At 40.1% G+C, this 15,959-nt stretch overlaps 1 protein-coding gene across 1 annotated transcript in view; it reads left to right on the top strand.

Moving 5' to 3' along the window:
* nfasca (neurofascin homolog (chicken) a) overlaps positions 1-12,542 on the top strand; it is a 60,854-nt gene extending 48,312 nt beyond the window's left edge. Inside the window, exons 29-32 of the mRNA XM_054616061.1 lie at positions 1,017-1,083; positions 3,928-3,945; positions 5,881-5,892; positions 11,754-12,542. Coding sequence (XP_054472036.1) covers positions 1,017-1,083; positions 3,928-3,945; positions 5,881-5,892; positions 11,754-11,982 — 326 coding nt within the window. The 3' untranslated portion in view covers positions 11,983-12,542. The remainder of the gene's footprint in view (positions 1-1,016; positions 1,084-3,927; positions 3,946-5,880; positions 5,893-11,753) is intronic.
* Positions 12,543-15,959: the final 3,417 nt, after the last annotated feature.

The raw sequence follows: 15,959 nt of genomic DNA, 5'->3' as shown, positions 1-15,959 counted from the left end.
GCAGTTTCTATAATGTCTAGGTGGTGGTTGCGCGACTGGTTTCGCAAAATATCTGGGTAGGTGATGTAAAAGTGAAGAACTAACACCAAATAAAGATGATAACAGAAAAGTGACTGCACTGAGTAAAACGTCTTTGAAGCACTGACACACCTTACAAACCCAACCCAATGTTCTATAACTGCTACTAAAACAGGCTTGCAAGTCTCTTAAAAAGTGCGCTGTGTTTCTAATTCATACTACTGAAAACATGAATTACTGAGGCAGAAAACAGTACACAGTCAGGATTTAATGGAAACACGTTTTAACTTTTTCAATTTTTAACGGCAGCAATTTATCATCTCTTGTGGCAACAAAGTGCCCAGTCCACTTCTGTTTGCTTTATAGGATCAGTTTATATGCAGCCTGGTCTCCTAACAAATGCTTTCACATTCAACTAAACTGCATTCTCAATTATGTTAGAGGGAAATGTTTTTTCCCCCGGGTTATGTTTGTTTTTACGTACCACATAGAATACGTCTATGTGGATGTATTTGAGCCCATGTTGCTTATGTATTCACATCTTAATGAAGTGTACATGTCCCACAGGACTTTCACCCGGGAGGCCGCTGTTCAAGTCCTGTGTGAAATTTTAAGCGAAACCATATTCTTTTACAAAACCTGACCAAGTACTTTTGTTTTGCTTTGTTTCAGTTCACAACGTTAACCACATGTTTAATCCGGGAGAAAATACCCTTGAAACATAATTGAGAATGCAGTTCAGTTGTATGGTAAAGTAACTTAGGACACAGAGTTGTTTCATGATTTATAGAGCATCAGAAATTACGTATGGAATTGGGAGGCAGTGTTAGTTAACAGTTAATAAAATGAAGACAAAGACATGAACTGAATTACCAGTGAGGACAAACAGAAGGAATTAATGATGAACTAACTCCAGGAACCTGTCAACATGTGGATGGTTTTGTTTGTACCCACAACAGTGGAATGCTGACAAGTCATTGTTGTTCTTCCTTCCTTAGTCCGTGACAAAAAAGATCTCCCCTTGGACCCAGTAGATCAGAAAGAGGACGGATCCTTTGATTACCAGTAAGTACATATCACAATGTGACTAACCCCTTCATCAGAGGTTAGCTTTGTTTGAATGTTCATTTTTTTAAGTTTTTAGTGATCGAGGGAATTGAATCAGGTTGTAATACAGCTGAGTAGTATGGTCTCATATTGTAAACTGTTTGAGGACTAAGTGTTATAGACAAACATTTCAGTCAGTTAAAGCAATAACGTGCTGCAGGAATGAGTCCTCAAACACAGAAATGTTCCCTCATCTCAAAGTCAATGTGTTTTTGAATGTGTTTTTGGCTAGATGCCTGAAATAAGGACAATGGTCCACAAAAGCGTCAGAGATTTTATTCTTAAAATATGCAGTAAAGCATTTTGAAGCTTTTATGTGTGTCATAAAAAAAATTTCCAACCGACATCGGTTGCTAAAATGCGGCTTAAAAACATCCACTTCTAAACGTCATCAGGCCGACTAAACTGCCTATACAGCCTCGTCGTGAGATCTTGTGCTCATGTGACCGTGTGTAGTTTGATTAGAGCTATATAGATTATAAAGTAGGCTTTTTATTTCTGCAGATTGCATTCAGCTTTCAAAGACTATCAATGCTATCCTTTGGGGTTGGCCTACAAAAATATGTCATCCCTGCAGCACCCACAATGATGGGTTAGCTAGTTGAGCTTACTTTAAAGGGTCAGTGTGTACCATTTAGGGGGATCTATTGCCAAAAATGGAATATAAAATGATTAAGTATGTTTTCTTTAGTGTATAATCCCCTGAAAATAAGAATTATTTTGTTTTTGTCACCTTAGAAGGAGCTGTTTATATCTACATACTGTGTACAGTTGGGTGCATCCTCATTGCTAGACACGGCCAGATCCTGCACACTGGACCTTTAAAACATGATGTCCTTAAAACATCAAAATCACAAAGACCTGGTATTCGTTATGCAGAGAGACAGATGCCACATTGTCACAAGAAAGTCATGGAAGCACAGAGGAGGGTTTTAATGCTAGAAATTGATTCAGTTCAGAGACAATGCTTCAAATATGAAGGAGTTTTAGGGCACGGAGGTTCAGCCTTGATCCATTTGTCCTCCAGGTGTGCTAACCATTAGGGCTGGGTGTTGGCAAATAACCCAGTACCGCGTAGAGTTGAAACTTCTCCAGTCAGTGGAGGAACCGAAGGGTGGGTGCTACGTCACCGTGGGTTAGGGGACAGCGTTATCAGCGTTAAATCCTGTATGAGCGGTGCGGTGCAGAGTAGTTTAGCGCTAAGTAGCCCTACTTCAGTTGGTAACGAATCACGGTGAATAGGGTTCCTGTCAACAATAACGCATTTTGAAAACACATCTTTTTCTCTCCTATCTACTCAGTTACACCCCACACTGAAGCTTTCAGAGGCTTAATTAGCTTTATTAGGCTCTATGGACACGTTTCATGTCGCTCTGTGTACGGAACCCACTGAGAAGCAACAGGTGTTGTTATTATCACATCTTCCACTCGATGCTCTATGATGACTAAGCATAAAGTATCCAATGCAGCTGTTAGCCTTCATTAGCTTGTAGCTTTTATGACCTGTGATAACCCCTGTATTTTGTAATTGGCTAAAGTGAAACAATAAAAAAGGGATCAGAGAGAAAGTGGAAGGAAACAGAAGGCAGATATAATCTCTTATTATAATCCAGCCAGCGTTATCCAACATCTGAAATACCATCCAAAGCAGTGTTGTTGTCAACCTGTTGACCTTCTGGCGTTTCTATGGCTGGCTAGCTTTTAGCAAACGACTGTTTGAATAGTGTTTTCATATTTATCTCCCTATTAGTGTAGAAGAAAGCTGTCTAGCTCAAACAATTGAGGCACCATGTCGCCCTGCTAGCCATCCTAACACCACCTTTGTTAATCTGATGCCAGGTCTTAAACCTTTTCCTTATGTGACAGAAGGCCCATGTGTGTGTTGTGCAGTGGTCTTCTCTGAGAATAAATGATTATATACAGTATGTGTTGGTAAGTGATGTGTCTTTTCCTCCCTCCAGGTCCCATTGATCTCTGTGGCTCCATTCCTCTTAATGAAGAATGAGCCGTCTGTTCTGTGTCCACTTTGACTAAAAAACAAGCTGAATTTAACCTGCTTTCTAAATCCAAGCTGCACATGTCATGTTGTAACTCCGCTGTGTGAGAGTGGCACTAAAACTTTCCTCTCTAACTGTAGAAACTGCGAAATGAAAAAGGGCCTCTGAATGTTACTGACCTCGGATCACAGTATAAATGCCTCCATAACAGCACACATAACAGCAAGGATCCCGTCTTTAGTGGACTATATATGGTCCATACAGAATCCAAAGCAGTAGGGGATGTCTTATCATTGTGTAGCTTTGCTTTGGCGAAAAGTGTTTTTGCTAATCGTAAGTCATTTCTGAATCTGATGGCGTTGAAATTCAAATGATGGCTGTGAACGATAAAAGAGGCGGGATCTGCATTTATTATCACCTGCTGTGTTTAATACCGAGTGATTCATTTTATCTCCAGTGTGTGAGATCCTGTTTAGCTCTTTAATCAATAATGAGTCTAACGTTACTGTAATACCCAACCCTTCTCTTACAGCCAAGGTCATTGCTCTGCTCTGATTCTGACCCAGGCTCCACTCAGCTCTCTGTGTGTGTTCCTGTGTGTGTGTGTGTGTGTGTGTGTGTGTGTGTGTATGTGTGTGTGTGTGTGCATGCAAGGCTTTACATGCATGTATCATGTGGAGCTTGTCCTCCTCCTCCCCTCTTTCTCTCTCTACAACCCCTTTTCTCTCTCTCCCTGTCTCCCTTGTGTCCTCACGTCTCGTCCTCTCTCTCCCCCACGCTGAAATGGGTCGTCTGTCCCTGACAGGAACGAAAACGAGAACAGGTACTTTGGTTTTTCGGCACGGCATCTCTCTTGGCCCTTGTGCATGTCGGGGGGAGCAGGTGTTTCCCCCTGAGCTGGGGAGAACGTGGGCTGGATAAGGTGCAGCTTATTTAAGGAGACCAAACAGGACAATGTGCCTGATTGATGCATGGCTGGCTCATTGGTCAGTCTGCAAACACATTCCATTCAAGATGTTAGCAGAAGCTGTTCAGCTGGCCTTCCTGGTTTTTAAAGCACTCCTTGAATGTGACGGACATGATTTAAAGTAGCTGACACCATAGTGATTAAATGTGACTAGGAGAGATGAACAAGTTTCAGCTGAGGGCTTTGGTTCCTTTATGGGTGTCAAACTGTCAACCAAACCATCTTTAAGGCCAGGGCTCCCTGGTTCTGCAGCATTCTGGTTCCATGATGGTCACAGGACATCCAAGTGACAACACAGAGAGACAAAGAAAGACGGACAGAGCCGTGCATTAGTCAGTATATATAAATCTTTATTGCAGCTGGTCCCCCGAAAGACAGTTTATTCTAAACTAAACCCAGTGAAAAAAATGGTAGACAAATATTGCCACCTTTTAGAATAGTTTCCTTGGTTTCAGTCAGCAGTGAGACAGTACTGAGATACATTTTCACAATAAATAAGAGATGATCCCACACTGTAGTTATAATTCAAAACAATCAGTAAAATATACTTGTATTCTAATGTTTCAATTGGACTGAATAGGCGTTATCAGCCTCATAGATATTGGTTCGAAGGAGCCTGCTACACTTACTAGTAGGTTTAGAAGTCTGTATCATCGATTCACATGGTTGATCACTCAAATAAATACTTTGGATGTTTGGGATGTTTTGTCAGAATGAAGTGAGTTTTCTTAACATTATTAAAGAAGGCTGCCAGACTACAAGACAGATTGGCAATGCTGCTCATGCTGGAGGTCCAGAAGGGGCCATTATATGGCTGGTTAGCCCGACTCCTGATTCAGCTTTAGGTATAAAGCACTACTCGTCCATACATTTATGTTTAGGTACAGACTAAACAATCAGCTTTAAATGTATTCGTTTTTATGTATTTTAGTTGTTTCCTCCTGCATCTAATCGTTATGCTAAGCTAGGCTAAACACATCACAATGTTGATGTTGATTTCATTTTACCAGTGTAGAGAAAAAAAAGCTAATATGTGTATTTCCCAAAATGCTGAATTGTTCCTCAATAAGCCTGGTTGCCTGGTGACAAGTCAGCGTGAAGACAAATTAAACAAATCCTTTGTGCTTGGGTTTGGACAAAAGAAAACAAGCAGCAGGTGGGATCACTGCCACAGTTGTTGGAATAGAGCACTTCTTAGGTGAGACCCCAAACTGAGTCATACTCAGATTAAAAACAGATTACTCACTAACTATCCTCCCTGGTGATGAATATTCTGCTTTTAAATTGGCATACTTAGCACATAAAACGAACAAAATTACAATCCACAGTAGGACAAGATGAAAGGAAATTATATTTCAGGTAGGATGTGTTATCTCTCAGAGCACTGCAGAGCAGCTGCTGGGGCTGTATAATGTTCAGAACTAAATATAACCTGCCTGTGGTTAATTACAGCCTTATTGGTTCAGCCCTAGGCTCTCATGGAATCTCATGGAAAGAGCACATTAGCAGCCAAAGCGCAATTAAAACACACAGACCGGGCCCCTGCCGCACAGTCAGAAGTTCCATTTATTGCTTTATTGTATGGCTCAAAGCTGCTTTTCATAGAGCTCAATATTGGAGCAATATAACACACGTCTATTCATCTTAATGGTTGTTGCCTGTGCAGCTCTGTTACCCTAACCTGCATATGGATCAGTCAATAGAGAAAGAGCTTGTCTGGAACTGTAAATAACAGGCTCTTCATGGATCAGCTGTTCCAGCAGCACGAGGGGAGGTGATCCCAGAAAGCAGCCAGAGAGAACAGTACGGGACGTCCTGTCCTTTATTTTGTTCCAGCCAAAGGCAGTTACATGTTTTTTACCCTTCTAGAGGTTAATTGCATTGTTTTTTCCTCCGCCGGCTGACATTTAAAAAGCATCCGCCACCAGGTGCCTGGGGTGAGAGATGGAGAGGGAAATCAATTTGGGTGGTAGTGAGGGCAGAGAGGCAGGACCATCTGTGTTTGGGACAATTTGACACCCTTAAGGAACTGGTTTATAGGCAACAAACAACTGGAGGAACATTCAGGGGACAAAAGATTGAACTAACAAATGTGACCTCGGAACCATGAATCTTAAAAAATACAGTAACACTTTCTATGAGGACCATGTATATGATGAATTTCAAACATGAATTTTCATGTGTAAAACCTGCATATGCACTGTTTAATTAAAAGTATAAGCACACATAAATATTCACAATGCTTTATAACAATAACCATGACACATTATAAGGACTTTTATTACGACTTTTAAGATCAAGTATCATAAAACTTCATAATTGCTCTTAACTCATTGACATTCTTTCTGCATAGTTCACAGTTTGTTGTAACTCAGATAGTTGTAATACAATATTATCTCTTTATAAAGCAAAATGATCACTGTTAGAATGCATTATATTGTGATAGGAAGTTACTCTAAATAGTCACTGTTGATGAATAGTCATGAATTGAATTTTATTTTACCACATTAAAATGCATTATAACAGTGTTTATAGTGCTTTATAAAAAATATTGTAATGTACTATTGGAGTTATAATAAACTATGATTATTGCAAAATAAAAACTGTGACTGTCAGTGAGTGACCAACAATTATGAAGTATTATGATAGTTGACCAAGTCATTATAAAATGCTTTATAATGTGTTATGATAATTGTTATTAATAATTTTGACCTATGATAACAGGGCTATACACAGATTATTACACACTATAGGTATGTTAATAATGTGTTATAGACATGGGCTTCATAGAGAGTGTTACTGAAATACTTCAAAGTAAAAGCATCAGGAATGACAGTATTTCTTCTCCTTTAGGCTCTATCTGGTTTTGCGTTCTGTCTTCTTTCTGAGGTTCTTCAGTGTTTTAGTGTGCAGGACAAGAATGAAACATCATTATCTCTTTTTAATAAAAAAAGTTTTACTTGCATGAAAAACCCATGAGATTGTATAGTGTAGTTAAAGGATAAATCTAATTTCTTACAACCTGGGTCTTCAGTTACATAGCTGGCCATCAGCATTTTGCAAATTGCTGAGATCTGGGAATGCAGCAACATCACAAATGACAAAATGCAGGTTGTAAAAAAACTTGCAGGTCAGCCACATTTATTTTGAGAGAAAAATGCAAAGGTGGACAGTGAGAATATCCATCACATTTACAGAACCACTTTATGTTTTCAACACACTGTAGTTGTTGTAGTCACATGCGTGTGAGTTTCCTGCGTTATGAAGGCTCATCGGTGGCATTTCAGACGAGCTCACTTTCAGTTTTACCTCAACAGGAAGTGGTTTGGACAAGCTGTTTACTTGTTTACAGCTCAACCCTGCTGCCAGACAAGAGCATCGATATTGTACAATTGGATCCATACATCATGACGAGTTCAATAGTCAGATATGTAGTAATAGATACTAGGCTGGAACAAACTGTCTGACTGCTTGGGTTTCTTGCCCCATTAAACTTTTTAGTTGTGAAGTTCCCGTGTTCCCATTTCTCAGCAACTGGTACATCAGTGGCCACTAAAAAAAAAAGAAACTAAAACAAGAGCCAAGTTGTAACAAGCTGGATTAGATGGCCCTGACACATGCTATGCTGCCCTTTACCCATACATTATGGACAAAGATATTAGAACCCCACTATTATTATGTGAATCAAAGCTCAAACATCTACTCTGTTTCATGCCATTAGGGTTATGATGATTTCAATTTAGTAACCCCCCCCAAAAAGTGTATATATATATATATATATATATATATATATATATATATATAAATGTTGTTGTTGTTATGTTGTCCTAATCACCCCCCTTTCTCAGTATCTGTGTATTTGTGCATGTCTGGTTGTCCATCTGTGTCATGACTGTCTTCCTGTTCTACCCTCCCCACTTTATGTCTGTGTCCTCTGTCTCTTTTTGGGATTTATGTTCCTCATTGGTCCAAAAGGTCTCTTGAAAGGTACTGTATGAAAGGAGAAGAGTCCTCCTAATCCTGCTCTGAGGAACCCTTCTATTGCTCGTTTGCAGTGCATTTGAATTGATTAATGTCTGTTGGAGTCATTCCAGTTTGTTAACATCCTAATGGGTTTTATCTAACAAATGACAGCATTTCTAAGCATGAATAATATCGAACCCGTACAATGAACCAAAAACAAATCTGTCAAGGTAAACAAAAACAAAAACACAACGAGTTGACTTCCTGACTCTATAGTCATGTTAAGCTGTGTTAAGGAAGGTTATCTTAAACTAACTCCCAGTCTCTAAGTAACTTCCCCCCCAGTTTTTGCTATTCTAGTCCAAAAATCCACCTAATCAGATAATTGAATCATTCCCGACCCTGCCTTCTTTCATTCTGAAGACATCTTGAATTCACCTTGAATTCAATTGAAAAGGCTCTCTCTTTAAGCCCCCCCCAGTCACTGAAGCTGCTGGTGGAGTACGGTCGGCAGATGGAATCAAGCTTTGGCAGATGTGACCTGGGAAGACGGTTAAATAAAAAAGGCCTCTTGGCCACATTTATTTAATTAGCTGTAAGAGATTGGATCTGGAAGCGCTTCAGTGGCACTGGTGCATAGAGAGATGTCCCTCTGATCCGCTGCTGGCACACTCCAAGCATATGGAACCACAGAGCACACTCCTCACTTCAAACTGAGTCTGATGCAAGACTAAAAGGCTTTCCGCCCCCCCCAGTCTGCAGTCTGTAGGTATTTTGAAAGTGACAGTTGTTTCTGTCTATGCTGGCTCTGTATGCAGCTTTTGTCATTTTCGTGACCTAACTTGTTCACATACAGCCCAAGCTGCTGAGAAAACAGAGACAGAGACCTAGTCGTCAGAACGAATGTTGGCATTGAACGTTTGGCACGGGATGCACACAATGGGTATGTTTCTGAACCATAAATAAGTTTCATAAATACGTTTCATATCAGGCTCGCAGAAATCCACAATGCCATATGGTTAACTTTGTAAAACAGTTGGTTAAGTTTAGGAAACAAAACTTCATGGTTAAGGTTTAAAAAAAAGACCATTGTTTGTGTAACTAGTGTAAATAATCAACTACTGCCATTAGTGGACTTTATTACATTACGTAACAAGCATACCAACATCACATAACAAGCAAAAAGTATAAGTTTACTTTTGGTTTCACATTGAACACTAACATCTGTCTCCTGGGTGAAAGTCCTGTTTGTTGATTGATCCACCAACCGTCCTAGCAGCCCTTAGTGGACTTTCTCAATTGTTATACTTGTACATTTTATACAATGTTACTTTTGTCCCATGTACGCCATCACTTGCCTTGATCGAATGCAAAAAAAATTTGATCAGTCACATTTTCTGCGTTTGAATTGTGTCAGACTGTGATTGCTCCGCATTTGCCGTGTACTTTTTTATTATAAACATGTCTGGTTTCTAACACCTATGATGTCTATGGTTCCCATTGAGGTTTCAGCATGGAGCATGATGATTCTGAGAAGCTACAGTGTAGATTCTGTCCTCTCCGAATGAATCTGAATACATAATGAATACATAATGTTTGATTACAGACCTGAGTAGAAAAGAAATATCAAACAGAAAAATATCTTACCTTTGCATCCTTTGAAAGCACCTCCTACTGTTATGCTGCTGGCTTGATCTGAGACAAGAAAGCTAATGCTAGTCTGTAGCTCTTTCTTCCTATGCATGAAGTTCTCTTCCCCCCGAAAGTCAGATTAAGGAGACATGCAGCCATGCTCTGAACTGAAATCAATCACAGCTCCACAAATGAGGTGCGCTGGAGTTCTCATGCTTTGATCTCAGGTCAGAATATGGCCACCATTTAGCATGTGTATGCAAATGTCTCATTTGATTATTTGACGACAGTATTTATCTCTTTTAATCATCCCTGTCTCCTACCAAATACTCCATATCTACTTCAGTTTATGTTTGTAGTAATTCCACTGGTAGTATTTTTGTCCTGGTCCAGGAAGTGTGACGTTCTTATTCTGTACAGAAAGCAAGGTAATCACAGATAATTCAAGCATATCCCATGTGTTGTTAGCTTTAGGGATTAGGGAGATGAAAACAAATATGTTCACAGTGATCGTTTCAGATTCATTCAGTTTTAACATTTTGTATTGGCAGTGAATCGCTTACAGATAGATTCAATCTAAATTCAGGCAACTTTTTCCTATAAAATTAGTTAGTTTTAAACAAATAAGTTTTATCTGAACATCAATTTTCAGGAGACAGGGTTGCTTTTAAAACATAGATGCAAATACTGTATAGTGTTCTGCAAAGTCGATTTATAACTATAGATCAACAAGCATCTTTGGTATCAAATGCTAATGCAGCTGTTTTTTTAAAGGACAGGTTTGGATTATCTGCAGTCTATATTGATACAGTACTCACATGCCATAAATTGTAATCATGTCTTCTGTCTGTAAGGGTCACGATGCTGTTAACCTGAAGCACGACTACACATTAATCTGGGGAAGTACAGGAGGTAAACAAGGCGCCAGTGCTGAGGTGGCGTCCCCCCACAATATGTACGCGTCAGAATGAAAGCTGTCCTAAGAAGTGTACAATCCTCTCCTTTTGCCAAAGCGTCTGCTAACAGTAGATGGAAGCAAAAAGCGTCCATGTTGCCAGATTTGTTCCAGAACAGCCAATGGATGCACACATGGTTTGGTTCATAGGTGTCCTTAATGGAGTTGCCAGATTTGACTGACAGAAAGTAACCCAATCAGGGCAACAGAGTGTAGAACCTACCAATCTGAACTCAGTGTCCTGTCAATCTCTTTCCCACTACTCAGATTTATGGGAAACTGCCCAAAAGGTACAGAAAGCAGCCAAAATCACCGCAACCCACACACAATTTTTTAACTGCACGCAGACATCTGTAAAAGGTCTTTGTGGACATCCGCGATATGGACAGATGATTAAGTTAATGTCACATGTACATTTGAAACTATTTGTACTCGTAAACTATCGCTTGATCTTTATGCAAATTGAGTGGGTATCTTCTTTTGACTATGATATTATCTCTACAGTGTGTGTTTTCACACAGATGGTGTTTCCTTGCTGTGGAGGGATAGATCCTGATAATTGCATGTATTTTTGTTGCTAGGACAAAACACAAGTAAACCAAATAAACCTGCAAACAACTACCAGAAAGCAAATATCCACTTGAGTTGGCTGAAGCCTCATTTAAGCTTTTGCTGAACTTCAGAATGCATCTTCTCATAGAACATAGCCATCAATTAGAGTGTAGTCGCTCTATGGAAGAATGGCTTCATGGCCAGGTTGGTTAGACGAACAATAAACAGAGAACTCTTTCAAATGACGTATAGCATGTGAGTACTGTATTCATATTATTCAACCTGATCCTTTTAAGGAATAAATGGAAAAGAAATGACTCATACAAGTCTAATTTCTAGTCTGATAAGATCTGAGTGACCTGAACATTCAGTCACCAAGAGTTAGAACAGCTGAAACCAAGGAATTAACATCATTTCTTTACCTGCAATCTGCTTAACCTTTCACTTCCCCTTTTAACCCGTGCCCATGAGGAGGACAGGGTCCTGAACTCCTGCCGACACTGTGAACCGGCGTCCTGCTCCCGTTTTAACCTTCCACTCTGCTCTCCATCCACCTTTGCAGCAGCGACGAGGACAACAAGCCTCTGCAGGGCAGCCAGACGTCGCTGGACGGCAATGTGAAGGAAAGCGATGACAGTCTGGTGGACTACGGCGAAGGCGGCGACGGCCAGTTCAACGAGGACGGCTCTTTCATCGGCCAGTACACGGTGAAGAAGGACAAAGACGAGACGGAGGGCAACGAGAGCTCTGAGGCCACCTCGCCCGTCAACGCCATCTACTCGCTGGCGTAGCGCCGTAGCGACCGCGGCCCCCCTCTGACCTGAGGGACTTACGACAAACCACAGCACCACACACCAGACACAAACACACACACATGAATATATTACTATATGAAACACAAGGAACGCAGTGGGGCCTGTCTGGAGACTGGGTAGGCATCCCTCTGCAGATAAAGTCACAGGGGAACATGCATGTGGAATTAAACCACAAGCCTTTATTTTAGTTTCCAGCTCAAATAAATTGGCCCATTGGAGGTGGCGTTTGGACAAAGATGACATTGCTCGTCTTCCTGGGCTCTCTGCCTGCCCTTACACAAACTTGTAGTGTGCCTTCGGGGCAGCTTTCAGCACTTGGAGGCTTCAACAAGCGTTCTCTGGAGATTTGTTTTTGGTTTGTTTCTGCTCCAGACATTTCCAGTGTCCCTGCTCTCCTTCTTGATGCTCCTCTCATACCTCTGTGTAGCATCGCAGTAAAGTACACACAAGAGGTCCCTTACACACACACACACACACACACACACACACACACACACACACACACACACTGGCCCGTCCTGTAACATATCAGCTTCTAACCATCAAACTCAACAGGATGCCGGCAGATATGTTTATCATATTGATATTTACGCAATGAAAGATTTTAGTTTTTTCCACAGCTGGTAGACGAGTCATTGAATCTTAATGAGTGCTGTATTCAGTCCTGGCACACATTTTAGTGCCCTGCAAAACTATGCACCTCGTCCATTGTATTCTGGGTTTAACCTGGTTAGTAAAAGTACATGTTTTGGGTTTCTTTTTTACCACTCGCAGGCTAAATCACATGCTTTTATTCACTCTGCCTTGTACGTTTTGGTGAACATGTTTTTCTTACCTCTACTCCAATGTTGTAGTGCAGAGCCAATGTATCTCTGCCACAAGCACCAAGCTCTGCTACAGTATGTTATTGATGAATCCCTTCTTCTTTTTCCAAAGATGAAGTATATTATTTTGGAGCATGGTAGTAACTTAGTGCAAGAGAAATGGAAGGCAACAGAGAGGAATGTTAGTTTTGCTAGAGAAACATCATTAGGCCACAACCCAGTGAGTTCCCTAGTTAGCATGCAGGCTAATGCTGCATTCATGTCAAATGGGAACAACTGTCGGTTGATAGCTACAATTTAGACAGGTGTTTCTGTTTTTCACTTTGACTTTGGTTTCTTAATTGTTACAAGCGGTACTTTTGAAAGTACGTTTTATACCAAACCAGACATTGCACCGTCAATCCAACATGGTGATCACATAATGACTTATCATGATAGGGAAAATGGGTTTTAAAAAGCAGATAAATATACCTCTACAACTTACCTGCATGTATTTTCTCAACTGTGACACCAGAATTCTGAAAGTTCCAGAAACCCAAATTGCCAAATCATTTTTTAAATCCTAGAAGTTGAGATGTGTAATGATCTCAAGTTGGAAATGTCTACTTTATCTCCCATTGGACATGAATGCAGCACAAGAGGCTGGGATCCTTAGGGTGTGTTCAGACTACATCAATGCCTTGCATTTTGCCCACAAATGTTTTGTTTTTTTGTCTGTTCAGGAAACAAAAAGGAAATGCGGTGTGCATGGCATTAGCTTAACACAAACCACAAACTATTCACTACCTAATAGTTGATTACAAAGTTTTAGTAGATTTATTTTTAACCCAGGTTGTCAGTGCAGTTCTGTTCTGCAGCGTGCGAAAAGCTTCACTCTATTTGAAAACAATAATAAAGAGCTGCAATAACACACTCTGTCCTATCAGGACCTTAAACAAACAATATAGAGACATTAACTTGTCTTGGTATATTCATGAATTGGAGCCATAAAGCCTCGGAATAGCCGAAAAGTTTTGCTTGAGCGAAAGCAGGGACACATCTCTGGCTCACTTCATTTAATTCATCTGTGCCCTCTTAGTCCTCTCTAGACTTTAAATGCAATCACAGCATTGTGTTGGTGTAGTCTGAACCCACCTCTACAGAAGGATCTACACCTCTGTCCCTCTAGTTTTTATAAAGGCAATTCATTTGTTGATCATTACAGATGAAGAATAGACAGCGTTAGGGCCGCGTAGAACACTTGAATTAAACGACCAGATTTACAGCATGAAAATATAAACATTGAATTCACAGCCACCTTTGAAATGAAACGTATCAGCTTATTATTTTGCAGAGGAAGATAAAAAAAAAAAATGTTTTGGTAACAGAGCCTTTTAGAAACTAATGTAAGCTCGGCCTACAACCATATTTATCACGTCATTGTTCTGTTAGCAGACTGATGGACTGACAGTGTTTCTTTACTTTGTACTAGATGTTCACTTTTGGTTCACAGCATCATATTGGCACTCATACTGTAGCTACCTGCTACTCAACAACACTATTAAATCCTCCACTGCTAAATCAGAAAGATCCATACTCCAGTTAGCGACTCGAGTTCACATTGTATTTCAAATATTTATTTTATATTTCTATTTATTACATTATGTGAATAGTATTAATATTAGTCCTTAATTTAATATCTGTTCAATTTTTGACCAACTCATTTTGTTGATTCACGCCAGAAATAAAGATGTCTCCAGAATCTGTCATTGTCCATCATGAGAGGCATTAAACACAATATGTTCCAGATATTTGTGATATTTGTAGCAGCTGGCTTTACTGCTGTAAACAAAACAACTACAGCAACATACCTGTCGTGTTTATCCGTCCATTGTGCTGCTCTTCTCGTACTCATGTTGTATTACAGTTACTCTGTGTTGCTATTCAGATTTATGTAACATAACCTTTCCGCCTCACAGAATATTAATATTGTTGCTTATTATTTATTTGACATATATTCTGTACATGTAGGTCCTGAAAAAAAATCTCTTATATTTGTAAATATTTAAAAGTCGAATCCCCCAGAAAAATGCTTTATCCGAGAAAGAGACAAAAAGTCACAATTCTGTATCCACCAAGCTACATGTGACAGGTGCATCTTTAGTCTGTCGTGCACCTTTGTAATGTAGCTTTGACTAACATTTGCACTCTGAAAAAGTAACAAAGAATCATCCTTCACTCTATGTTGCCCTTTGCTTTGACATTGTGATACGTGATACTGACTGTGGCAAGTCTATCAGTCACTTGTTTGATGATGGTTAGGATTCTATATTGTGAAAGAGGAACACATTAGATTCTCTGTGATGTAAATAAGACGTAAGTGCTCCTGCAATATTCTGTTTGTAGCATTGTCGCTAACAGACTGCTACTAGGCCTAAAATAACATGCATTCGCCGAGGTGTTGGAACAAACCCCCTCCTTCTAACTGCATAGACTCCTTCACCTAACATGCCGATTGTTGCATTGCTAGTCCCATTTCACGGGCCTCCTTACAGGACTAAAGACCAATTCGTACTTTAGGGGCACGCAGCCAAAAAATTGGGGCCCGGACTGTACGGCAATGGCGCATGCTCTGGTTTTGTTCAACACTCCGGTCCACTTGGTGGCATATGCACATCTAGCTAGTTCGCCAAGAAGAAGAAGAAGAAGAAGAAGATAACAAAGAGGATGCTTTTGTAGAGAGATTGTGCAAAGAGATTGAATAATCTGTCAACAAAGGAACAAAAAGCCAGCAAATGGCGTTACTGCTAGCAACTGGACTGGAGTGTGGATCATAAATGTGCATGTGTGGAACGCCGGACAGATGCAGGTCTTCAATTGTAGTATGAATGGAACCTTGTGCGGGTCGAGCCTGGTCCTCCTCCACTCCTCACATATACTAGGCACTGGCCAAATTTAGTTCACGTTGTGACAACTGACAAACAATTAAGCCTGTATAAAAGGGCAAATAAATTTGTATAAATCTGTAATGCCAACAGCTGCTTTACATTAGTAAACTTTATCTAACCTAATTATATTATAAGTTGACAAGGATCGCCTAAATGCAAAACTAAACACGTGACTGGCCAACAATGGATTGACTAAATTTGG

This window comes from Anoplopoma fimbria, chromosome 17 (assembly GCF_027596085.1).
Source record: "Anoplopoma fimbria isolate UVic2021 breed Golden Eagle Sablefish chromosome 17, Afim_UVic_2022, whole genome shotgun sequence".
Taxonomy (NCBI): Eukaryota; Metazoa; Chordata; class Actinopteri; order Perciformes; family Anoplopomatidae; genus Anoplopoma; species Anoplopoma fimbria.
Note: the sequence above shows the minus strand (reverse complement) of the source record. Positions and strands in the feature narration are given on the sequence as shown.